The following is a 27,143-nucleotide window of genomic DNA, read 5'->3' as shown; positions in this document are numbered from 1 at the left end:
ATGAGGCAACATTCGTAAGTCAAATATCTTCTTCCTCCTCAAAAGGATCCACATCCTGTCCCTGCCCTTCCACAGATACAACAGTGAGTGGAACAGGTTTGTTCTGTGGAGAAGTTACTGCCAAGACACACTCAAGTAGTAATTCAGGAATTTAAACATAGATGTCTGGTATTATTTTAAAGACCTTTAAGACCTCATGGCCTTCAGCTGCCAGTACATGACCTGTATAATCTTTTGCATGTTTTCAATATTTTACAACATCAGAATCATAGAACAGCTGAGGTTGGAAGCGATCTCTGGAGGTCATCTTGTCCACCTAAAACTGGTTGCCGGGACTATGTCCAGGTGGCTTTTAAAAATCTCCAAGGAGGGAGGCTCCACCAGCTCTCTGGGTAACCTGTGCCAGTGCTCAGTCACTTTCACAGTAAAAAAGTGTTTCCAGATATTTGGAGGGAACCTTCTCTTTTTCAGTTTGTGCCCATTGCCTGTCATTGGGCCCCACTGAAAAAAGTCTAACTCCGTCTTCTTTATACCCTTCCTTCAGGGGAAGAGTATAATCTCATTGATGAGATTCCCCTCCTGGGGTCTTCTCTGAGTGAGTACCAGCTTCATATGAAAGATGCTCCAGGCCCTTAATCATCTTTGAGACCCTTCACTGGACTCTCTCCAGTTGCTCCATATCTGTTTTGTACCGGGGAGCCTAGAACTCAATGCAGTACACCAGGTGTGATCTTACCAGTGCTGAATAGAGGGGGAAGATTTCTCAGTCTATTGGCAATGCTCCTCCTAATGTAGCTCAAGGCATCACTTGCCTACTTTGCCACATGGGCATATCGCTGGTTCATGCTCAACTTGGTGCCCACCAGCACGCTGGGTCCTTTTCTGCGAAGCTGCTATCTAGCCACTTGGCCTCCAGCATATACTGGTGCATGGGGTTATTCTTTCCCAGGTGCGGGAGTTTGCACTTCCCTTTGCTGAACTACGTGAGGTCAAGGTCCCACTAAACAGCAGCACAACCCTCTGATGTATCAGCCACTCCTCCCAGTTTGGTGTCATCAACAAACTTGCTGAGGATGCACTCTGTCCCACCAACCAGATCATTAATGAAGATGTTGAAACAGTGTTGGACCCAGTATTGATCACTGTGGTGCACCACTAGCTACTGGCCTCAAACTTCATGCCACTGATCACTACACTTTGGGCCCAGCCATTCAGTCAGTTTTCAGTCCACCTCACTGTCTGCTCATCAAGCCCATACATCATCAGCTTCTCTAAGGATCTTATGGGAGACAGTGTCAAAAGCCTTACTGAAGTCAAGGTGGGCAACATCTACTGCTCTACCCTCATCTAGCAAGCCAGTCATTTCATCAGAGAATGCTATCAGCTCCATTAAGCAGGACCTCCTCTTTGTAAATCCATGCTAATACCAATCATCTTATTTCCAGGAATGAAAAGTTTCCAGGATTAGTTGTTTCACCACCTGCTCAGGAGTCAAGACGAGCCTGACTGGCCTGTAGTTCCCTGGGTACTCCTTCTTGCCCTCTTCGAAGACAGGAGTGACATTTGCCTTCCTCCAGTCCTCAGGAACCTCTCTCAATTACCATGACCATTCAAAGATAATTGAGAGTTATTTTCCTGAGAGAAAGAGAGAACTTAAAAGAACTCACAGTTAAAATTCATTGTGAAAGAATAACCACGCAAATATGCAAGCATGTGGAAAACAGGTGGAAAAAATGCAACATATGGTTCGCAGCAAACTAAAGAAGTACCTCCTCTGATCTTACAAGTGCCCACTCTTTTGAAGTCTTTGGTTGCTGCTTTATTGTTTGTCATAGATGAGTGATTTAGGATCCTGCTTGCTGCAGACCAGTGTTAAGGTCACTTAAAGTGCACCTTAACAGAGTTTGATGGCAATATTCACTCTTATCACTTACTGCATGGAGGAAATAGGCCAAGCAAAATCAGGTGAGAGTTGTTTCAGAGTGATTTCTGCAGGGACAGGAGATGCAAAATGGTAGAGGGAGGGCCTCCTGTTGAGTCACAAAGTTTAGAATGGACCCCCTTGCTTTCTAAACTCCTTCTCAGAGAGGAGCCTAGATGTGGCTGGATCCAAACTTAGTCCCAGACCTGGTCAACAGTTCATGTCTAAGAAACATAGAAGGTAAGGGAAAACAGGTAAGGGATTATATGTATTTATATCCAAAGGGTTATATGTGCACACCTGATTCTTTATATCGCTTGGCTAGGATTTCTGAGTTTCATTATTCTGCATCTCAACCTGCTTACCTTCTCTCTGTGGCCTGGTGCCAGCTTGCTTTGAAGTCTGGAATCTAGGTCTCTTGAAGTAAGCTCTCAGTTTATAGAAATCAAAGTTCATAGAAATAAATAATTTAATGGAGAAGTACAGTAGTGGGTTGGCTCAAGCTGGGTGCCTTTGCAGAGTTCCCAGCCAAGAATAAAAGTTCCTGGGTAATTATATCCTTACAGACTATTTAGCCACTCCTCACATGATGATTCAGCCCAACAGTAATATTTCAGTCTGGGGTCTCCTTGCTTCTCATTGGATTCTTTCACTGTCTTCAGACAGGCCCTTGTTTTGTTTAGCTGCAGACATTGTTTACAGTCCATAGGCACTTCCTGTGGCCTCAAAGGTGTTGTATTGTCTGAATGAATCCTGGTTTGTTCAGCAAAGTGCAAAACAGGCCTTATCTTGCAGGTGTCCATGATGATCTGTAGCTGCTTTTGTTTTCATTAAGCAGATACAAGTTTGGTGAATATGAGTGGAACTTTACAATATACAGCTTAAGATTTCAGAAAATTTAACTTACTAAGTAACATGAAGCAGACAGTATATAATAAATCTAAGTGATTAATTCTATTTAAAGTGCATTTACTTAAGCTATATAATTAATACAAAACTGAACTTGAGCTCATAAAGTGATCCGTGATTAGTGAAAGTTCATTGCCCTACAGCGACACTTGTCTAGCAAAGAGAGCTCACAGTAGGCTCACCCAGGCTATCATATTTATGGAATAAAGTGGTTAGTTCATAGTCAAATTGCATACAGTGGGAAAGGTATACAGAAGAGTCCTTGCACTCACAACTTATCAGTGTTCACTGTACTGTTCTGCTTCCTTGTGGGTTTCCTAAAAGGTGTTTTTGGCCTGGGTACAGCTCAGACCTTTACCTCCTTTGGAGCCTGTACCAAACTGCTGCTGTTTTAGTTAGGGTGGGTGTCAAGTGCAGCAGTCACATCATTCTTCCATTCCTTCAGATGCTTTATCTAGCAGCATACCTTGTAGATATGTAACAGGATTAAGCGAGCAGCTAGAAACATGCTGTGCTAACAGAATGCAAAAGTTATAAACTGTCATGGGTACAAAGCAATTAATTAAAACAGATATCAGCATAGCACATTGATCACAAGTTAAAGAAATCTTTCAGCAATAGTCACGGCCACTACTGTTGAATTTTTTGTGTATAGGCATAAATCTGGTCACAGAGGAAGAGCCAATCAGTAAAATTTAGAGGTGCCGTACGCTGACCTGCTTACGGGAGCACTTCTGCTATAAATTTATGTGCTAGGTTGAATGCGTGTGTTTCAGGAAAAAACAAGCAGAAAGGAGAGAATGGCTGGAGACAAGTAATTTTTCTGTAAGCACTAAGGCTCGCTGTCAGAAATCAAAAGACAGGAAAGAACTGCAAGCACCTCAAGATGACCTTGAAAGTCAGGGGTCACACAGGTATCTACAGCAGCTCAGAGCCCTGTGTGAGAAGGGCAACTGCATGGCTCCCTTGGGACTGGGCAAACATGCAGTCTCAAGGACCTGAAAGCGGTCAGAGGTACAGCTGCAAACAAGCCACAGCAAAGCACAGCCTTGTGAAGGCAAGAAGCAGCTGGTATCAGACTTCTAGAATTCTGGCTGCTTCTATTTTCCAGACTTGTGCATGGAAGACTTGCTTGTTTGAGGCAGGTGCCATACATGCTTCTCAGGCTCCTTGCCAGGAGACACCTGCAGCTTCCTGTTGTTCTGAACAGATCTGCGTACTCTTGGCAATGTTAAAAACACAAGGTGCCATCGATACTAACTGATAATATCCACAGAGTAAGCTTTGCAATGGTAAGGCTTCCTGGACCTCCCAACTGCTGTGCATGCACAGGCGGTACCCAGCAGGAATGTCTCCCTGAGATACAGGAGCACACTAGGAAGCAATAAGCCCAACATGTGGGGCAACCGAGTACAAGATGCCCGTTTCCAGCGTTGCTCTGCACGGATACCGGCACAGCCTTTGTAAATACAATACCAAAAGCCTTGGCACACACCACGCCTCCCGACCTCCGGCTCGGCGTGGGCTCATCCCAGAACAGCCGAGAAGCCCCGGGAGATGCCGAGCACGCCTCGCCCCCCGGCGACTTCCATAGCCGAGCGCGGCCCCCGCCCGGGGGCGGGCGAAGGCGGTGCTAGGGGTTCGGGGCGGTCCCGGCGTGGCGCCGGCCCCGGGTGCCGCTCCCGCGGCGGCCCGACGGCCCTTTCCTGGAAGCAGTAGAGCCGCCCGGAAAGCGACTCGGCGCCGGGAACCCGCCGGCCTCCATGGGGACCAACGCGCCGCCGCGCCGCTCGCCGCTCGCCGACGGCCCCCACGTAAGTCAGCGGTTTCGCTCCCTGCCGACGGGGGCCCCGAGGTGGGACGGTTCGGCGGTGCGGGCGGGGGATGCCCCGCGGGCGCGCTCGCCTTGCGGAGGCTGCGGGAGCCGCCGTTTGTCAGCGGCTGTTCCCAGGCGGGTGAGCGAGCGGGGACGGCGGGCAGCGGCCAGACGGGCCGCGCTGTCCCCGCGGGAGGCAGCGTTCCGCCGAGACGGTGCCTGCAGGCGGCCCGCGCCAGGTGAGCCCTGCGGGGGAGGGCGAGCCGGCACCCGGCGTGTGGTGAACCCCGGCGGGGACCTTCCCTGCCCGCTCCGCGGGGATGTCACGGAAGGTGCCGCCTCCAGGGCCAGCGCGGGATCCGGCTTTGTACCCTCTGTTTCTCCATCTGGCGTATGGCATTTGCGACCGTGCCGGCTAACGTGTTGGGCATTTAAAAGTCCTCCGGAGAACGGTACTTAATGGTTGCGCGTTTGTGCCCATTCTTTCTGGATTCTGTTTTCATTATTCAGTCCATAGCAAGCTATGGGGAGCTGGGGACCTTCCCAAAGCTAGCACTTTATTCCTTGTCACTTGGACTTCCTTGTCTATTATTTGGGAGAGGAGAGATTAGGTTTGGACTCACCCATGTTGAGGTACTACCTGGGTGGTGGTTTGGCAGGGTTTTAAGATTATTAATCAGGTTTATTTTGGTGAGGTACCAGTGGAAATGAGTACCATGCCACGTGCTGTATGGGCACAGTGCGAGGAAAGGCAAGAACCCTTGAAAGATTAACTTCCAAGCAGAACATGGAGAGCGGTTGGGAGAAGAGACATGAATGCAGGCAGGGTAACAAGGGTGCTTGAGCTCTGTAGGGTAATTTTTTAGGTAGCTTTTCTCAGAAGGCATTCAACTAACAAGTGAAGCGAGTGCAATGTTGAGGGAAAGGCAGAGAAGAGGCATACAGCAGGGAGAAGGATAGCAAGTCCAGAAAGGCTGGGCAGGTGGCACTGGAGAGAGGGTCAAAGAGCCAGCCAGTTTCGCCCAGGAGTGGCCATGATTTTTTGCCCCTTGGCCAGCATTCCCACTGCAGGCAGTGGTGCTTAGTGGTGCAACTGATGTTGTTGCCCCAGGCTGTTCACTTTTCCCCATGCAGAGCAGGTTTCACAGAATCACAGAATCACAGACTGTTAGGGATTGGAAGGGACCTCAAAAGGTCATCTAGTCCAATCCCCCTGCCAGAGCAGGAACATCTAGATGAAGTTACACAGGAAGGCGTCCAGGCAGGTTTTGAATGTCTCCAGAGAAGGAGACTCCACAACCTCCCTGGGCAGCCTGTTCCAGGGTTCCGTCACCCTCACTGAGAAGAAGTTTCTTCTCAAATTTAAGTGGAACCTCTTGTGTTCCAGCTTGAACCCATTACCCCTTGTCTTACTGTTGGTTGTCACCGAGAAGAGCCTGGCTCCATGCTCATGACACACACCCTTTTTATATTTATAAACATTGATGAGGTCACCCCTCAGTCTCCCCTTCTCCAAGCTAAAGAGACCCAGCTCCCTCAGCCTTTCCTCATAAGGGAGATGCTCCACTCCCTTCATCATCTTTGTTGCCCTGCGCTGGACTCTCTCCAGCAGTTCCCTATCCTTCTTGAACTGAGGGGCCCAGAACTGGACACAATACTCCAGATGCGGTCTCACCAGGGCAGAGTAGAGGGAAAGGAGAACCTCTCTCAACCTACTAACCACTCCCCTTCTAATACACCCCAGGATGCCATTGGCCTTCTTGACCACAAGGGCACAGTGCTGGCTCATGGTCATCCTGCCGTCCACCAGGACCCCCAGGTCCCTTTCCCCTACACTGCTCTCTAATAGGTCATTCCCCAACCTATACTGGAGCCTGGGGTTGTTCCTGCCCAGATGCAAGACTCTACATTTTCCCTTGTTATATTTCATTAAATTTTTCCTTGCCCAACTCTCCAGCCTGTCCAGATCTCGCTGGATGGCAGCACAGCCTTCTGGCTTGTCAGCCACTCCTCCCAGCTTGGTGTCATCAGCAAACCTGCTGATAGTACACTCAATTCCCTCATCCAAGTCGTTGATGAATATATTGAATAGTACTGGTCCCAGAACTGACCCTTGAGGCACTCCACTAGATACAGGCCTCCAACCAGACTCTGCCTCATTGACCACGACTCTCTGGCTTCTTTCCTTCAGCCAGTTTGTGGTCCACCTCACTGCCTGATCGTCCAGTCCACACTTCCTCAGTTTAGCTGTGAGGATGCTGTGGGAGATGGTGTCAAATGCTTTACTGAAGTCAAGATAGACCACATCCACCGCTCTGCCATCATCTATCCACCTTGTTATGTCTTCATAAAAGGCTATGAGGTTGGTCAAGCATGACTTCCCCTTGGTGAAGCCATGTTGACTGCCCCTGATGACCCTCTTATCCTTGATATGTCTTAAGATAGCACCAAGGATAAGGTGTTCCATCACTTTCCCAGGGATGGAGGTGAGGCTGACCAGTCTATAGTTGCCCGGGTCCTCCTTCTTGCCCTTTTTGAAGACTGGAGTGACATTTGCTTTCCTCCTGTCCTCAGGCACCTCTCCCGTTTCCCGAGACTTGGCAAAGATGATGGAGAGCGGTCCAGCAATGACTTCAGCCAGCTCCCTCAGCACCCGCGGGTGCATCCCATCTGGACCCATGGATTTATGGATGTCCAGATTGCTTAACTGGTCCCTAACCCAGTCCTCATCAAACAAGGCAAATTCCTCCATTGTCCTGCCTTCATCTGGGGCCTCAGGGGTACGGGGCTCCTCAGGACAGCCTCTGGCAGAGTAGACAGAGACAAAGAAGGCATTCAGTAACTCTGCCTTCTCTGTATCTTCTGTCACCAGGGCACCCACCCCATTCATCAGTGGGCCTACATTGCTTCTGGTGTTAGTTTTATCTGCCATGTATTTGAAGAAGCTCTTTTTGTTGTCCTTGACCCCTCTTGCCAGGTTTAACTCTAAGGAGGCCTTAGCTTTCCTAGTCGCCTCCCTATATCCTCTGACAACAGACTTATATTCTTCCCAAGTGGCCAGCCCCTCCTTCCATGATCTGTAAACTCTCCTCTTCCACTTGAGCTTGCCCAGCAGTTCCTTGTATAACCACACAGGTCTCCTGGCTCCCTTCCTTGACTTCCTATGTGTCAGGATGCTCAGATCTTGAGCTTGGTAGAAGCAGTCCCTGAATGTTAACCAACTATCTTGGGCCCCTTTACCTTCAAGCAGCCTTGCCCATGGGATTTCCCCTAGCAATTGTTTGAAAAGGCCAAAGTTGGCCCTGCTGAAGTCCAGGGTTGCGATTCTGCTTGGTATTCTGTTCCTGCCACACGAGATCCTGAACTCCACTATTTCATGGTTGCTGCAACGAAGGCAGCCCATAACCTTTACTGCTTCAACCAGACTCTCCTTGTTAGTGAGGACGAGATCCAGCAGTGCACCTCTCCTAGTCGGCTCCTCCACCATTTGCATCAGAAAGTTATCATCAATGCACTGGAGGAACCTCCTAGACTGAGGCTGGCTGGCTGAGTAGTCCTTCCAGCAAACATCAGAGTAGTTAAAATTCCCCACGACAACCAGGGCCTGTGACTGTGAGGCTGCTCTCAGCTCCCTGTAGAAGGCCTCTTCAACTTCCTCACCCTGATGTGGTGGCCTGTAATAGACACGCACAACAGTATCACCCCTGCCAGCCTGCCCCTTAATTCTCACCCACAGATTATCAACTCGCTCCTCAACTGCACCTGGACAGTACTCTATACATTGTAGTTGCTCTCTCACGTAAAGAGCAACTCCACCACCATGCTTGGCTGGCCCATCTTTCCTGAGAAGGACACAGCCATCCATGACCATTTCCCAGTCATGTGAGCTGTCCCACCATGTCTCTGTAACTGACACCAGATCATAATCTCCTGACCGAACGCAGGTTTCTAACTCCTCCTGCTTATTCCCCATGCTGCGCGCATGGGTGTACAGGCATTTCAGGGAGCGAGCCGAGTACACTGATTTCACCCTAGGGGTATGGGGGGGCCTCCCGGTCTTTATGTATTCCAGCATGCTGCCCCACTGATGCAAGCCCAGATACAACCCTATCCCCCTTCAAATCTAGTTTAAAGCCCTCCAAATGAGCCCTGCTAATTCCTGTCCCAGCATCCTTTTACCCCTGTGGGATAAACCTTTCCCACGTATCACTGTCCAGACTGCTGCCTTATAAAACCAGCCGTTATCAAAGAATCCGAAGCTCTGCCTGTAGCACCGGTCTTGAAGCTGATCATTTACGGATGTAATTTTTCTATTCCATCCCACGTCACCACCTGAAAATGGAAGGAGGGAAGAGAAGATAACTTGAGCCCCAGACTCTTTCACCATCCGTCCCAAGGCCTTGAAATCTTTCTTCATTCCCCTCAGACTACAGGATGCAGCTTCCTACCCACCTGTCTGGAAGATCAGCAGTGGGTAGTAGTCTGTTGGGTGCACCAGGTTGGGCGGTGCCCTGGTGATATCCCTGATCCGGGCTCTGGGTAGGCTACAAACTTCCCTATGATGAGGGTCAACTCTGCATATTGGGCCCTCTGTCCCGCTCAGAAGGGAATTGCCTACTACAATTACCCTTCTTTCTTTTTTATCGGAGGCAGTCTTGAGGCGTGGAGTCGATCGCCTCTTCCTATGTGACCTTGTAGGCAGGCCTTGCACCACGTCCCCACCTACCTCTTCTTCAATATCCAGGGCCTCAAACTTATTATGGAGGGGCACCCGGGGAAGCAAAGCAGGTAGGGAGGGGGGTTGCCCGTGACACCTAACTGGAACTTGCTTCCAACCCTCCTCAGCTGTTTGGTCCCCTACCTCTGCCCGACAGCGACACGGCAGGGGCTGTCTCAGGTCGTCCTCCTCTGCCTGACAGGGCAGGGGGTCCATCACCTTTTGGGGTTCCCCCTTGGGGCCTTTCTGCCTGGCACGCCAGGGAGTTACTCCACCAGTTGATCTCCTTTTCACACTCCCTAATGGGCCTCAGTGTCGCGACCTCCTCCTTAAGTTTTGCAACCATGCCAAGCAGATCTTGCACCTGCTCACACCTCACGCAGGTGGAATGCTGCCTCCCTCCCCTGGCAGCAGCAGGCTCGGTTTCATGCCAGCCTGTCAGCTGTTTTAAGCTACCAAGGAGTATGGCACTCTGCATGCAGGAAGGGTGTGGAAAAGGCATGGAGGTGATGTCTGCCAAAATACAAAAGAAATGGCATGTGCCTGTTATGCATAGGTGGCCTGTCCTGTTTGAATCTGAATGTCTTAATATGTCAGCTGGAAATACCTTTTTCTCTGAAGTGTTTCTTTACATATTGTCCCTTTCCTTTTGCCTCCCAGCCAGCTTTGACTTCAGATTTGTCTCCAGGTCTCCCTGAGATCTGGAGGTGTTGAGAAATATCATCACCTTGGATATTCTCCAATGAAGGCATCCATCTAGGACCCAGGTTTAGGCTTTAAAGAAATGTATTTCCAACAAGCACTAAAAAGAAATAAGTAAGAAATCAGTTGATGACATTTTTTGCCCTCTGGTAGCAATGTTCCCCTCTCATGCTCTAAGTCCAAGTGTGACACCACTATGTCAGTACAGAGTAAACCAACTTACGGACAGAAGTGAAAATTAGCAAAGCTCCCCATTAAGGAGGTTTAAGGAAATTGAGGACATTGATGGTAACTGTAGAACGTTTTCATGTCCCCTGGTGTTAGTACACAAAAACTAAATGGACTTTTCCACTTGCAAGCACTTTTCTACCAGAAGGTTTCTCACTGCTGCTGCATTGTTCCTTTAGTAAGAAGTTTGGCAGCCCACACTAGAGGAAATAATAAGGAAAGGAGATTCCCATCAACACTGTGCTCTTCAGGGGAAGGGGATTTTTATAAGTTATGTAAAATTGAGACTAGGACAGAGTCAAGGATCCCTGTAATCTTTTCCAGGAACCAGCGTTATTTCATGTGGTAGAAGCCATTCATATTGATTTTCCCACAAAGTACCTAGCTTTGAAAATGCAAAATGTCCTTTTGAAAATCCCTATCAAATTGGATGCTTTTTCTTACAATTACATTATAAAAGATTGAGATAGGTCATAGAACTTTGTATGGGAAAATACAAGCATGACATCATGCTATACAGTGTCAGCATTCCCTAACTGCCTTTTCAGAGATACACACGGAGGTTTCAGAAAGCACAGGAGAAGTATGAAGTGGAGCGTCTCACAACATGGAGTGTCACTAGCCAAATGGCAGGGACATTCAGTGTGCTTTTCTAGTAAGTACTGCCTCAGCAGCCAGGCCAGTCAAAAAGTGATCTGTAATGGCCTGCTTCCTGGCACACAGAGAATAGACTGCTAGTCTCTCAATGGTCTATGGTCTTTCCCAAGGGGACTCAGCATAGCCTACAGGCGTGTGTGCTCAAGTTAGAACATCTATCAAGAGAGCTGCCCTTCCTGCAAAATCAGGGAATATTTTAGCAGTTCCTTTTATTTTGTAGTAATTCAGAACCATCTTTCATTAAAACATATGGTACTAAATCAAAGCTTTAATAAAAGAACATGGATAGCAAATCCACCTGAGAAAACTAGACTATCCTTAAAGTTAAGTCAGAATAACAGCTGAGTCATGCTCTTCACATGACTTTTTCCAGGTGAGTATCAAAAGGAGGGAAGGAGGGAAGGAAGCAAGAAAGGAAGGAAGGAAGGAGCCACTTAACCTGTGGGGTTTTTTTGTTTTCCTAAATGTCATCTTGAACTCCAGAGAGTTGGTTTTCATCATCTAGAAGGTCCTGGCTTCCTGTCCAAGTAAAGAACTCTTACAGAAGGTTTGTCGGTTGAAGGCTTTCTGTGCACTCTTCAGAGACAGTACCTTTTTAAAAATTGTGTGCGTGTTTTTACTTTTCCTTGATTTTTCTTTCTCATTTGGAAAAAACAAAATTGTTTCTGGAGATTGCTGGTAATGAAATAAGGACTATAGATACTCCAAACAAAAAATAAGGACATTTTATTCTTGACTCAGAATTAAAAACAAAAACATATTTTGTGTAACGCCTGATACAGAAAACACTCTGCTTTTGACTTCCATTTGAGCCTTCCATTACCTCTCTGCAAGCTGTTCAAATGAAAAATCTGAATTTTTTTCAGGAAATTACAATATCCATGTAATAGTTTAGGATTTAAGATTGCTTTAAAAGTCATATGGTTAAAGAGGACATTTGAATAACTCAGCTAACGATACCTACTGTGTTACAAGCTTCCAAAACAGGACGATTTACCCTTTGCTTAGTGAACAGCTACAGCTACACTTCTTTGCTCATTTAATATTCTCTGTCTCTAAATTTCCTCATGTCTTTGAAACTGTAAACTGACTATATGCTTTGTGCTGTAACCATCTTTACAATCACATTTTCTTCTTTCATCACATTTTTTGTCTTAGTGCAGTTAATAGCCAAAGTAACAGTCCACAAACTACACAGAAAACAAATTCCTTTAATATGGAAAAAAGGTAGAAATACGTGTTTACTATTATCATTCTCTAGTCCTGACACCAGATCTCTGGTTAACAGATTTTCTTTTTTTTTAATAGTTATGTAGTAGCATTTGTACCCCTTAAATTAGAAATTAGGAATTACGAGTGAAGACATAATATTTCAAATATTTGTCAGCTGACTACCACATTAAAAACACAGCTGCATGGAAGTAGGATGCCGTAGATCCCCAGAAGGGATAAGAAAGATCTGAAAAAAAAGAGATACTAGTTGGACAAAGAGAGCAAACAGGAACCTCTAGACCTGTTCACAACACAGGAGGTATTAACAGTTACAAGAGGCCAGAGTTTGATGCAGTATTCCTTCTTACTGCAAAACATTTCTCTTTCTTTTCAACACTGTATGCCAACTTTAAGTGGAAAAATTAGGCAGTCTTAACACTAGATGATTATTTCTGCCTCCTCCCCTCCTTTTCTCCCAGCTTCTAGCCTGTTGAACTTCCTGCTCCAAGACAGCACAGCTTTTGCGTCTTTGTTAGAGCTCACAAGCCTCCACAGACCAACATGCACAGCTGTCCTCTGGACACAGTCCACCCTTAGTCTCTTTGCACCCACTGAATGGAATCTTGGAGTGAGGGCAGAGGGTTGCATGGTGCAGAGCAGAACACAAGATTAGAACCACAGCACTACTGGAATATGGTAATTTTCATATCTTCCATCTTTAAAACTGTGATAATACAGTAGGAATGAAGCAGAAATGACATGGGTTTGGCTTTTACTGAAACTGGGATAGAGAATCAAGCTCAGTCTTGCAAACTTGCCTATTTAAACAACTTGTTATTGTGATAAAAGCCCAAAGTAACCAGAACTGAGAAAGTTTAACTCAACTTGCTTTCTGACCTTTCACATATGAGAGCCATTTGCATCCAGATAACTTGGCTGTTTTTTCTGCATGGTTTCCTCAACCAAGTATGCATAACAAATTACTCTCCCACCTGTAGCTGAGGTGCAAAATGGGATATAGTATTTGGTAAAATTACCCACTATATTTACCTAGTGATGACAGCTTCTAATCAAGTTGATTCCTCACTGGCTTTTGTCCAGCTACTCTGAGTATATACAGGGGCCCTATTCATTCCTGTTTGAACACACCCCAAGTTGTTTTAAGTACACTATGTTGTTTGCTGGTTGAGGGGGTTTAGATGCACAGCACAGGCATCAGCATAGTGAGAGGAAGAATTTTACCACAAGAATCACCCCAGTCTAGGCTGCCATCACTGTTCAAAACCCAACTGGTTTGAAACCAGCTTGGGTATGTTGAACTGTGTCATATTGCTCAGTGGATGTTTGATGTGTGTCAACAATCAGCAATGGCAATCATATTTATTTCAGCAGGACTGAACAGGAGTGGAGCTTCAGAAGAAACAGACAAACCATAACCTTAAGAGCTTTTAATACACGCAAAGAAAACAGACCTTTTGGAAGGATTAAACAAATCGCACAAGCAGAATGAATCACATGATGACAGCAAAAAGTGGGTCAGTTCCACTATTTCATTTTCAGAGAGGGAGTGGGAACGAAAGGGTTTGTGGGTATTTTTAGCTGAAATTAAGATAAAGGCTGAAGTTGTTAGAGATTGAATTAACTGAAAAAATCCTACTAAGGTCGCCAACACTCTTTCCAGTGCTTTGCATGGGTTTCAGATAGATACTATCTCACCACCTCTGGCCAAAGAATTCCCTAGAACAAAGGTTGCTTTTCATATCATGCTTCTATCGCATCCTGCAACTCCGGCTAGTTATTGGAAACTTGACTCAAATTTTATAGGATATAGGCAAATGCAGTTATATTGTAATAGTCCAGACATCACCATATGCAATCTTTCCAATAAGAAAGATGAGACTGGCAACAAGTTATAGAACATTGTCAGCTTTAAATAAAATATTGCGATTTGTTTGGCTAATTCCTAGTTATTTCAATGAGATTCACAACTCTGCTTGTTACCCGGTGGTTTGATGCACTTGATTTTAACATAGAATCGTTAAGGTTGGAAAAGACCTTTAAGATCATTGAGTCCAGCCGTTAGCTTAACACTATCAAGTCCACCACTAAACCGTGTCCCTTAGCACCATGTCTACACATCTTTTAAACACCTCCAGGGAAGGTAACTCAACTACTTCACTGGGCAGCCTGTACCAATGCTTGACAACCTATGAAGAAATTTTTCCTAATATCCAATCTAAACCTTCCTTGGCACAACTTGAGGCCATTTCCTCTTGTCCTATCACTTGCTACTTGGGAGAAGAGGCTGACACCCACCTCGCTACAACCTCCTTTCGGGTAGTTGTAGAGAGTGATAAGGTCTCCTCTGAGCTTTCTTTTCTCCAGACTGAACAACCTCTGTTCCCTCAGCTGCTCCTCATAAGACAGCTCCCTTCACCAGCTTCATTGTTCTTCTGTGGACACGTACCCTCCCTGAGACAGGGAACAAATTTTCACATAGTTTTGGATTTCCTCTCCCTTGGCTGGGATATCTGTGCCTAACAATGTTATCTGCATGCAGGTCCTCTTTTTGTGTTAGCATAAGGCACTGAGAAAATATGTGAGAGATAGATGTTGTGGTGAGGAGAGAATAAAACCCAGAATTTCCCTTTGCATAGCATGTATGTCATTGTCTTACCCTCCACCTCTTTGCTTTCTCTGAAACATCAGATACAAGCTGCAAGCCCATGATGTGATACCAGCCTAGCTAACACACTTTTGTTGTTGCTTACAGTTACAATTAACTGCACAGCTCACCTGGCAGTTTTAACTGGGAAGAATAAACAGGAAGATGCAGGAAGGTAGTAACTTGTTATGGTTTCCCTGCGGTATCTGCTTAGATTCTCCTTGTATCATGTAGTGTGTGTCACTTGGTCTTTTCCTATAAGGGATATTCATAATGCAGTACATTCACAGAAGCTGAGCACTGCTCTGCCAGAATCTTCAAAATTTATTAGTTTGGCTGTGCCAGAAGGACCTGCTCTTCTGCAAGCACTGTGACCTTCACCTGTAAAATTCAGGTTGCTTTCAAGTGTTTTAGGCTGGACATGGACAGCTGCTTCCAGTTGCTTTTGAAAATGTTAGCCTAAGTTTTCACTTTCTTACACTCAGCAGCTTGTCTTGACATAAATAAAATGGATGTAAATGAAGAGTTAAGAAAATAAGTAATTAAAGCTCCGTCTCATGTAGAGGTTGATATAAAAGGCCTATTCCTTTTCTTTCAGGAGGGAACAAGTGCTTAGCCCCAGTGCAGGAGTTCACAGTGATACTCCCTCTGTCTGTCCACACTGTCCATCTCCTGGGCATAGTCATGCACTGACAAATCCCCTGTCAGACCACAGTTTAGGACCTTTCACCTCTTTCAGGGTGGGTTTCCAAAGAGTCTCATCTTTGAGCCAGCTGCAAACCAAACCAAATGATCTTGGTTCTTCTGTTCAGATCTTAAGCAGCATGACCTCTCTAGAAAGAAGCTTCTTATCTCCAGGATATCCGAGCACTTTCAGTATTAATGTACGTTTAGTCCCTGCAGGGCTTTTACCATTTGTGCATAGCTTTTTGATGAGGAGAAGGCCAATGAATTAATGTGAACACTGTGACCCTACTCCTTTAATGAGCCCCAGTAGTCCCTCAGGGCTTGGGAAGGACAGGAGGCCACCTTCACGTTGTCATTCATGATTTTGAGCAGCAAATGGTAAGGCAGACTGGAGCGGGCAGACTATGGGCTGAGGCCTCTCCCATCTCATCTTTCTGGATAGCATTTTTCTCTCTGCTGGAGAGACTTGGGGCAGGGCTCACTCAGTAACACAAGATTAATTTCATCCTATTTATGTAATATGTGAGGTCTGTGGGGGAGAAATAACCAGGAGCATAAACTTTCCCCCTTCTTCTGCAGCTTGTGTTGCAAGATGCTGAACCACCATTATGACACTTCTGGAAAAAAACACATCAAGCAATGCACTGATGCTGTTGTAAGAATAAGTATCTCTCAATGCAGTTGCTTCTAGCTGCATAAGTACTAGTATAATTCGGAATTTGTAAATGTATACACACTTTCATACACTTGTGCTCAAATGATTCAGGCTCTTCCTCAGCATTTTCTTTCAGTGAAGCCAACTGTAGATATACTGGTGAGCTTATCATAACCCAAAAGCATTTACATAAGGCGATACAAACTTGCTTGTAATGACATTTCCAGAATGCACATAGGTTTTTAAGCAATGTGCAATATGCATAAAGAAAATCTAGCGATGCAGAGAACAATGAAAACAACTTAGGTGGGACATGAATTTAACTTAAGGTGCCATCCAGTTGCTATTACTACCTCTAGTGAGTATGTCAAGTTAAGATCCCTGGTAATTTGAGAAGCGGGTGTGCTGCAATATTCTCAAAACACTGAGCTTTGAGGAGCTATGACTCATTGGACCACAGCTGTCTGAGGACTTTCTGAACGTCATCATATAAGATGTTCTTTCAGTCTCTATTGGGAAACAGTCAGTTCAGAATTTTAAATTCCCAAGGGCAAGTCTTAAAGGTTTTTTAATTTTTAAATTAAATTACATTGCCATAATTCCTATTTAAGATTTTTTTTTTTAGTTGAAGACTTCAGTATTTGTTCCTGAAAGCCTTTCTAAACAAATATTTGTTATCTGCTAGAAAAGTCAACTTTTTCTCCCTAGTAAAGTACATTCCTTGTATCTATTTTCTTTCAGGCATGTCAGACACAGGAGTCACTATTAACACTGATTTTACCGAGGAGCAGAGGGTGAAAGCAGAAGGGATTTGAGACACTTCAGATATTATATGGATCAACAATGGTACAATTCGGTCTGAAAATCTATGTCAGAGTGCATGTACCAAACAGCTGAATGCAGCACTGGCTTGGTCAGATGGATGGCCCTAGCACATTAGACTGTCAGGTTCCAGCCACACAAATATGAGATCTATCAGGAGAAAATGGGTGAAGAATTCTTATATTACTAGGAGGTGCTCCCGTAGCAAAATATAGTGGGCGTAGGTTGCTGTTATATATGACGCCTAGGGTACTTCACTAGGATCCAAGTCACAGTAATCTCACTAATAAGAGGCCACTTTGACCCCAGAATACATCCAGCGGAGAAAACAAGACACATCTCTTTTACCATCAGCTGAAACACACAGATGACCAACAACACTTGACAGCTGTTTTAACAGCTTTCTTGATTGTCACATGCCAATTAAGTCAACAGGATTTAAGGAAATGCAGTCATTCTTGGCTGAATTAACAACGAAGTCATAGAATTGTGCAGCACACCCAGCTTTTCATGAGCTACAGGCTCTTAATGGTAGGTGGCTATAGTTCCTCACAGCCTGCAAGATCAGGCAACCTCCTCATTCTTCCTGGCATTGCTGTGGGCTGTCCTCGCTTTGCATCTCATACAGGAAAACTCACAGTTTATGGTTTTAAGACAGCCCTCAATGTAAAAACTCTTAACATGATGGTGATCCCCCCTGAAGCTGTGAGATCATTCAGCAGTTTTATCTGGATTGCGCTCATGCGTACTGAATCGTGTTATGCCATACATTAAGTGGCAGTAAGAGGCGGTCCTCACCCACGGGTGCAGTTCCTCGTTAGGAACTGGCCCGGGACAAACCCCGCTCCGCAGCGAGGCCCGGCTGCCCCTCCCCCACCCCCCGCGCAGGCAGGCGGGAGGGGACCGCCCTTCTGGGGGCGGGGCTTCTGTGCCAGTTCGGAGTTGGGTGCGCTCGGCTCCCGCGCCGCTGCTTCCGTCTCAGCGTGGGGACCGGTGATCGCGGAGCGAGGCGATTGCGGAGGGGGGCCGCGCCAGCCTGGCCCAGCCTACGCGAGGTGTCCGGGGCCGCGCTGCCGGGCGGGGAGGGGCGCGCGGCACCGGCTGACGGCCCGGAATGGAGGCTGGGGGGGCGGCGGGAGCTTTGCGGAGCCGCCGGCGGCTGCGCGGGGGCGGTAGCGCGCAGGAAGGGCTGCGCCGGCTGCGCGTGGGCGGTGTCGCGCTCCGCGGCCGGCGTGGTGCCCGAGCTGGGCGCGCATGCGCCTGGGGCGCTCCTGCGCTTGTGTTTGGTTTAGGTTACGGTTGGACTCTGTGATCTTAAGGATCTCTTCCAACCAAAATGATTCTATGATTCCGCGCGAGGGTGGGTGCGCACGTGAATGCAGCGAGTGGTCCTGAGGCGGGGGCGCGCACGGGTCTGTGGTGGAGTTGAGCAGGAATGGCCGTGGAAATGTGTGTGCACGCACCCGTGTGCCTGTAAATCCTGCAAACGGAGCGGTGCGCACGAGTCTTTATTGATGGAATAAAGAGAATAGCCATAGGTGTTGCCGCGTACACCTGTCCACATCTGGGAGAAGGGAAAGTTTGTCCCCAGAAAGACATGTACACGCTTTTGCACGTTGGAATTGTGTTGAGGGACTGGCCTTAGCACGCGTGGATTTAACAGACCTGTAGAGGAAGCGAGCCTGAAAACAGATAGGTGCACACGTGTGCTACAAGGCAGAAGAGATTTTCATGCACACATGTATGCTAATTCATATTGGGGTGTAGAGTGGGAACAGTACTTTGCAGGTGTGGAAGAAAGGAGACACAGAAGGGCAGACCCTGGGCTTGGCTAATAAATGTATCCGTATAACTTGAGAGGTCTATAGGGTGTGATGCCACATACAAACAAGGGGGGCAGTCAAGAGGTTGGTCCCATTCGTTGGGGGAAATGATGCAAAGGGTTTCTCGCCTCAGCATGGAGTAGTATGTGCGCAGGGTGATATAAGAAACAAACATGCTGGGTGTCAGTGAGAATGCTTTTTCCACTTGCACAGGTGTGTTCAAGGGGGCTTGCTGAAAGACTTGGTTTTGATCATTAACCTGCAAAGGCCTGCAGGAACAGGCACTGCATGTGTGTGCTTACAGGCCATACAGAAGCAATGGCTCCATGGCTAAAGGAATGTGGCATGAATACATTCACTAGCACATGGTGTGGGAAGAGTTTTGGGGAGAATAACCTATATGCCTACTACACAGTGAAACAAGTGGGAGGATCAAATGACTCCACAAGCACACAGACACATGCAGAGTTTAGAGATTGTAAAGAGGAGTATTCCTGGCTCTTTGATTTTGAAAATTGTTGCTTTAGAAATGTGAATGTAAAATATACAAGTGGTATCATTTATTTGTGGAACACCGATAAAGGGGTGTCGCATGCACTTGGCATTGCTAACATAAGTAGTAGATACTTGATTGCTGTAAAATTTGGCCCAGAATCCCCCAGTCTTAAAAAGTCCTTGAACTTCTAATAGTCTAAAAGCCTTAAGATGGGATATGGAAGAGCAGAGGCCAAAACAAGTAGAGATTAATTATTTGAAGTAGTCCTTCATGGAGCACTGTTTTATTTCTTCTCCTTTCTGCTGAAGATTACGAGTCCTAGCAAGGTGGAAGAGGTAGACCTTGGAACGGTAAAATCCCAGACTAGAGAAGGCTGTGTAGATCAAACTCAGTCTGTCATCAAACACGTAGAAACTAAAAGGCAGCTGTTAGTGATTAATTATTTTAAAGAGTTTCAGTGAACAGTTCTGAAAAGAGATGATTAGCCTGCAAAACCTGTTAAGAAATTTTGGAATTGTAGTGGTAACAAAATTACGTAGCAGGGACATTACAGCATTCCTTGAAGGAATATACTATTAAGGGTTGAAGGGACTTTGCCGTTACATGTTGACAGTGAATGGTATCTGAAAATTCAGAATTATTTTTGCATTTACAGGCTCAGAACTGGCCAAAGTCAAGATAGTTTGACTTTGTTTGACATAGTTTGACATCATCCAGCTTAACCTGAAAAAACAATAAACTGGTTAAATTAGTGGTAAATTTCTCCATGTAGTTAACACTTATATTTTATATTGGATTGTTATCTGTCCTTTTGCTAGGGTAAATATTTTGGTTCCTCAGACACCTTCAAACTGGCAACAATAGAAGAACTGTGTCTGCACCAAGGCCTGTGTGTGGTGTACTTGCAACTTTTGAAACTATTGTGTTACAGAGTTTAAGGCAGTAGTAAAAATAATTCTGCTTTGGGGCTTACTGAAACCTTGTGTTAACAGAAGCTTAAATGTACAAATAGCATGAATTGCTTTTAGTTCTGGTGAGTTCACATGCCTTTGAAGTATATCCACATCTACCTCTGAAATTATTTCAAGAGACCATTATTGTAGCCAATAGCAACTGTAATTAAATGTGATCTGTGTGGCCAGAAAGATGTGTGATCTAGTGATTCAGTTCTGGTAGATCTGTAGTTATGGTGAACCATGCGTTTGGGTTTTTTTGTAACTTACATACTTAATATTTTAGGAGATGGTGTTTTCTGGGTTTGGTTTGAAGGGTTCTAGAATTTTAGACACTGTTTGAAAGTGGAGGACAGAAAACTATTCTGCTTCTTAAAAGCCTGCTTTGCCTAAATGAAAAGACAACTGCTATGTCTGAGGGGAAGTGATGGCTCTAGTTCAAGCAGGTAACTTGGAGTAAGCAGACTTTGGGTAAGCTCACTTTGTCACTCCCTTATTTTGTGCCCTTTTACTTTGGCTTCTCAGTTTATGTAGTATAGAATATGTATGCAGCCGTCACTGATTTGAAGAGTCTTGTGAGAAATTTGCTTCAAATTATACTTATGTTATTCCTGCAGTTTCAAAAACAAGCTTATAGGGATGTCAGAAGTGCCCTTCACATCTTGAACATTATTTTATGTGAGATAGTGGCTGTTTATACAGATGCAATGACATTATATCCTGCTAAGAACCACCTCCAAAAAGAGGTTGTTTTAGAAATGAGAAAGGAGTGGTTCTGTTAGATCTGAGCCTAGCTAATGTGGTTTCAGGTTTCACTCACTGAGACAGGATAACATGCTCTCTGACCTACCTTTATACAGCATCTAAAATCCTGGAAAGTACTCTCTACATTTTCAACATGAGGTACTATATTTTTACATACATTGAAAATACTTCAAGCTTTTTGGACAAAAAGTAAGACAAGAATAAATGAGCCATCATATAGTCACATAACTGCAGTTGTTTTCAGCATGAGGAAATAATTAATTTGCTTGAACTGCCAAAAAAAAAGTGTCATCTGACTTGGAAAGTGTAAAACAGTAGTTAATTAACATACTACTTTTGAAGTAAGTTTCAAATGTAAATTCAAATGAAGGGGCTCAATGTAAACTAAATAATACCTATAACTTTAGGGCTGAATCCATAGAACTCAGCTTAATTTGTCATGAATCAAATGCTGACATTCCAGACTGTAACTGTTCTACTGAAGTTGGTTGGCATAGCCATAGCTGCTTTGCCTGAGTAAATGAGAAATGCCATTTCTTATGAGTTTCGTAATGGCATGTGTCTTTGCTTTTTACCACTTCAATTTTATTCTGAAAAGTAGTGTAAACTACTCTCTTGGGAATCATGGTTGTTGGAGTTCAACTAGAAGAAACATCACTGTAAGCCATAGTTTTGCAGAGCCATAATGGATTGCAACTGGAGGCTAGAAATATATCTTACCTTTGACCTTAGATTCCTGGTCACCCTAACACTACTATTAAACCAAAACATTGTTTTGTTATGTGTGATAAAACCTAAAATAATCTGTGTTAAAAATGAGGAAATCTTTGAAAAGTTGCTGGATCCTGTAAGTTTCGTAACGGGGATATCACAATAGCCTCTCTTAAAAACTTACTGAAAAAAAATTAGATGTAATATAAAAGGAGTATGAAATTGGATGTCAATATTGTCATGCTTGCATAGAGCTGCACAGAAATAGCTTGTCTAGCTGTAAAAACAATTAGAGAGGTTGGTACTGCTCTGAGTCAGAGGTGAGCAATCCTCGTGCATTAATCTGGAAAAGTTTACTTGCTATTAAATTGGAGAAAAGTCTGACATGTTAGATTTCATACTGAAAGTATGGTACTCACTTAGAATACAGTTATTTTGGGAAGGAGGACAACAAAAAAATTGCAAATAGCTGGTCTGATACCCTCTGCTACCAACTTAGTAGTTTCTGTCAGGGGTAAGGGGAGAATTTGGGTTATTTTGAGGGAGTTATTACTGTATAATTTTTTAATAGGTGTTTCTTTTTCACTATTTTTTTTCCAATTGCTAAATGAAAAAAAAAAGGCAAGGCAAAATGGTAAGCAGAGGATAGGTAAACATTTAAAATTATTGCATAGTTCAATCAGCAGCTAAACAAGCTGTAAAACTGGATTAGAGAATACATTGTATTACAGTAACTGTTGGTGTTGCTTGTAAAAATACCGAGTTTCTATGGCATTTCAATTGTCAGAACCCCCTTTTTTTTTCCCAATAGCTTCCAAATTGTCTGGTGGTAATCATCATCCTTATTTGTCTACTTGTCTCCAAAAGCTGTTGTCTTATTGTAACCTAATATTATGCTACTTAATATCTTGATGCACTTTGGCCTGCAAAACAGTATGGGAGGCTTTAGGAGTGAATGTTTAGTTCATTTTATCTCACCAAAGTGTGTTTAACAGATACATAAACTGACTCAGGCAAAAACTTTCTCTTTTTGTTCACAGAGTCTGTCAGTGAATCTTTTAGCAGTTTGTTGCATTCTGTGGTTTTAGAGTATATGTTTGGGGTTTTTTTCTTTCATTTACTAAGACACCAATAATTTTTCTGCTTAGACAGAAGTTTCCATCTGATCATGAAAAAGTCATTTTACTGTATAATTACGGTTGAACTTCGGAATACTTAATATACAGAAATTTCTATATAAACAATATTTATTTATAGAAATAGAGGTATTACATTTAAGTGAGTTTTAACTAAAAAAAATCTGTCCTTTTCTAAAGTATTCTAGTGATAGATACTCTAAGGTATCAGTTGTCTGTCATCAATGGATGAGCTACTATATGTCCACAGTTCTGGGCTGCACTTGTGTATGCTGTTCATGAGGCGTAGCATTTACTTGCCCTAAAGATTATTATTAATGCTGTTCCTTTTTTTTTTCCTCCTTCTCTATTGTTTCAGGAAGTGTATTTCAAGAATCTTTCAAAACAGAAACAAAAGGAAGTCATGGAGAAGAATGGAAACAACCACAAACTTCGTGTTTGTGTTGCTACTTGCAACCGCGCTGATTATTCAAAATTAGCTCCCATTATGTTTGGTATTAAGGCAGAACCACAGTTCTTTGAGCTTGATGTCGTAGTGCTTGGTTCCCACCTGATTGATGATTATGGGTAAAGTGATTTTTTTGTATGTCTGCCAATCTGTTTCTGGGGTATTAGCATTAACATAATGAATGTTAGGTAACAAAATTTTTGTCATCATGAATGTACACAACAAAATTTTAAATGTATTTTTTAGATTTTATTTCATTTTGCAGCTCTTCTGGGATTGTATATTTCTGTTTTTTTCCAACCAGTCTTGGAATTTTAGAAAGTTTCGTGTGAATGCTGTACTTAAGGTCTTCAACAGTATCACAGACTATATGAAGGGAGAAACTCAATTTATTCAGATTTCCCTAAGAATCTGGTGATTATTGAATGGAAATGTGGTACAGTTTTTAATTTTTACAGAGGAGAGATAATCTTCAGTCATTTTAAGTTGCAACCCTTCCATTCTGCATAGTTACTGGATAAAGTACTTATTTCATATCCTAGGTAAATAATTCTCCTTACTTCCAGGATTGTGAGGAAGGAAAAGGTGGTTGTCTCATTCTGACAAAATGAATAAGTGATAGATATGTTAGGTATAGTTTGGCAGGAGAGATTAGGTTCTCCTCCATAACACCCTATCACCTGACTGGGAGGATAGATTGTCTTGGTCCAAATCCTGAGTATTCTCATGTTTGCTGGAGAAAAGGCAGAAAGAACAGCATATTTATTCTTGCTGGGCTTGTTGTTGTTGGTTGGTTGGTTTTGCTCAGACTGCATTTACCAGATAGAGCCCAGTAAGTGAAATAGGAAAACGTTTAATCGGACTTTAGCATAAGGCTTGCAGCATGTCGACATTGTTGAAATTTTAGAAATGTTATGCGTATCTTCAAGTAAAGACACTTTTGGACTTTCCAACATGAAATTTTGGTACTTCATAAGTTAGGGTGTGAGGAAGTTACATTTTTTCAAACTGCTAAAACAGGAAGTTCCACTGCTGCCCATCCTCGGTACAGTGCTCTGTTCCTTTGTATTGGATGTTGTTTCCATCTAATAACATGGCAAAGTGAATTAAAAACCACAAAACTAACCTGGTTTAAGGAAAAAAAAAATTCAAACTTCTTGTCAGGTCAGGATTTTGAATTGCATCCTGTCTGATTGGTAAAATAAGGTAATCTCATTTCATTTGCTGTAGTCTTGAATCCTTTGTCTGCAAGACGTGTGCAAAGTAATGTGAAATACTATTTTTCCAATTCGAAGGTGTTTAACACCTGTCTCTCTGATGTAAATGATTTCTAATGCACAAAGCAATAGAGATTTTGATCTGACAAATGTTGCTGTTAGTTTCTTTGTTGTAAGTATTCTTAAACCCCTGGTACTGCTTAAGGGTTTTTTGGGGACCTAGCCGAGCACTCAGTCTGGGGGTTCCTAGAGAATTAGTGGTTCCTGAAAATGTATGTATTCTAGTGATTTGAGTAGGATGATCAACAGTAACAGAATTCAAATGATAGTGATCCTGTGAAATGTTTCTTACTGAAATGTTTGGAGGATAATAAAAAGAAACAAAACAACAAAAATGCACAGTCCTCTTTGTTCCCTAGATTTTGACCTTTCAGAAGGGAAACAATATAAAAGAAAAGAGAATAAAGTTTTTTGAGAAGAATGCACATAGCAGAGAAGAAGGCAGGTCTATGAAGGGCAATTGTAAAGGCAGTTGGAAATGTAATGCAGTTTATGCTACAAAAATCAGAGCTGCTTCACTCGGTCCCATAAAAAGGATTTGCCTTAAAAAAAAAAACCTGACAAGTTACTTGTAGGAATATATTCTGTGTGTTACAACAGGGAGCAGAATTGAATACATAGATAGGGTTTTCTTTACTTACACAGAGTGGAGATTGGTTCTTTACTTGAGCTGGAACACTCAGCTTGCAGATTGAGAGATTTTAATTTGCAGAATGTGAGTAAGCAGAGTGGATTTAATGAAAATTAAATCTGATTTAAATTAGTTTAAAAGTGTAATCCTTTGAATAAAACACTGAAAGTGTCAGGTTGAAGACAGAATTGGAAAACTTCTGGGGTTTTTCTCTCTTATTCCAGGCAGAGTGTGCAGATTACTTAGGTCAGGTTTAGTGAATGTGGAAGACAGGTAATCTTATAGAGATGTGTGATCTTTCATATTTCAAATACATAACTGTAAACAATAACAATTCTCAGTATTCAAGGAATGTTTTTACTTTCTCATTATGGAATGAAGCTGGTAGTATGTGTGGAAAACCTTTTCTCTTTAGTGCAAAAGACTGTTTCCTTTGAATTTAAGGCCTCTTTGTGGAGTGATTTCTTAAGTCCATGAGTATGTAAGTCTTGATACAGCTCAAACACAGAATCTAAAAAATGGATGCTAGCTGCAGGATGTTTTCCTTGAACATACAGGCCTCAGCTTTGCATCATATCTATTGTACTTATATATTTGTCCAGCAAAGTCAATATATTGGCCAACATACCTTTCCTGAAAGGAAATCATACCATATCTGTTCTCTCTGCAAACACATGATCGACAAGTTTGATTTCTGAAGACTTCCAGAACACCTTCAGCAGAGCTCCTTATTAAAGGTGTCTAGAAAAACTTGATGCTTGGAATATGAGAGATGTTCATATGGATGAGAACATTGTGTTAAAATCTTAAAACTCAGTTTCCTCCTTGAAGGAGATGTGATAATCAGGCCTTTGCTCAAACCTAATACAACTATTCTTACACAGTTATTTTGTCAAGCTATGTTGCTGTAAAACAGAGTTGTATTTGTTCTAACCCTTTTCTTCTTACCTTCAGTAATACCTATCGTATGATTGAACAAGATGACTTTGATATTCATACAAGATTGCACACCATTGTGAGAGGAGAGGATGAGGCAGCTATGGTGGAGTCAGTGGGCCTTGCATTAGTCAAGTTACCGGATGTCCTGAACCGCCTGAAACCTGACATAATGATAGTTCACGGGGACAGATTTGATGCTCTGGCCCTGGCCACATCTGCAGCCCTGATGAACATTCGCATTCTTCACATTGAAGGTGGAGAAGTCAGTGGGACCATTGATGACTCTATCAGACACGCTATAACCAAACTGGCCCATTACCATGTGTGCTGCACAAGGAGTGCAGAGCAGCATTTGATAGCTATGTGTGAAGACCATGACCGCATCCTTTTAGCAGGCTGCCCCTCATATGACAAGCTTCTCTCTGCCAAAAATAAGGACTACATGAGTATTATACGCATGTGGTTAGGTGAGCAATCCACTTTTTGTGTTTTTCGTATGACTTTCAACACTAGACAAACTCAGGAGCTAGGCTATCAGTGTGTGGGATGTGTTGACCAGTGGCTCTGAGAAAAGTACAGGAAGGAGACTGACTTCCTGCTAGTAAGTTTAATTTGGCTTAATTGGAGGTGATTATCAAGCATCAGCCTTCTGCTTCTCAAAAAAACTAGTATATTTGGTAACAGTATCTAGCATTTCTTTCTTTCTACATTTTCTTTTGTTCTGTGTTCTACCATGTATAGCTGGAAACATACAAATCTGTCCTGGTAGACACATCTGGTCCTTTTGCCAAATCAAAAAAACCAACTCCTTAAATGGGTAATTTATGTGAGCTCAACAACTTAAAAATAGAACAGTCTCATATGAACAGTTATTTTGGTGTGAAGGATGTATTCAAATAGAATCAAAGCTATTCAGGATTGGTCTAAAAAAAGCAAAGGGAATGTATATTATGAACATTATTTTGAGGAATAC

General features: G+C 43.6%; 1 protein-coding gene across 3 annotated transcripts in view; it reads left to right on the top strand.

The window, feature by feature from the left end:
• The first annotated feature begins 4,572 nt into the window (after positions 1-4,572).
• Positions 4,573-27,143, top strand: part of GNE (glucosamine (UDP-N-acetyl)-2-epimerase/N-acetylmannosamine kinase) — a 39,855-nt gene continuing 17,284 nt past the window's right edge. Inside the window, exons 1-3 of one of the 3 annotated variants that reach the window (XM_065656451.1) lie at positions 4,573-4,644; positions 23,234-23,442; positions 26,186-26,637. In XM_065656451.1, the coding sequence (XP_065512523.1) occupies positions 4,594-4,644; positions 23,234-23,442; positions 26,186-26,637 (712 nt within the window). In that variant the 5' untranslated portion in view covers positions 4,573-4,593. Of the gene's footprint in view, positions 4,645-17,920; positions 18,047-23,233; positions 23,443-26,185; positions 26,638-27,143 lie in introns of those variants that run through there. The other 2 variants (XM_065656453.1, XM_065656452.1) reach the window with 2 other exon arrangements.

The sequence above is a fragment of the Caloenas nicobarica genome, chromosome Z (assembly GCF_036013445.1).
Source record: "Caloenas nicobarica isolate bCalNic1 chromosome Z, bCalNic1.hap1, whole genome shotgun sequence".
NCBI lineage: Eukaryota > Metazoa > Chordata > Aves > Columbiformes > Columbidae > Caloenas > Caloenas nicobarica.
The sequence above is the reverse complement of the archived record's forward strand: the minus strand, read 5'-3'. Positions and strand labels throughout refer to the sequence as shown.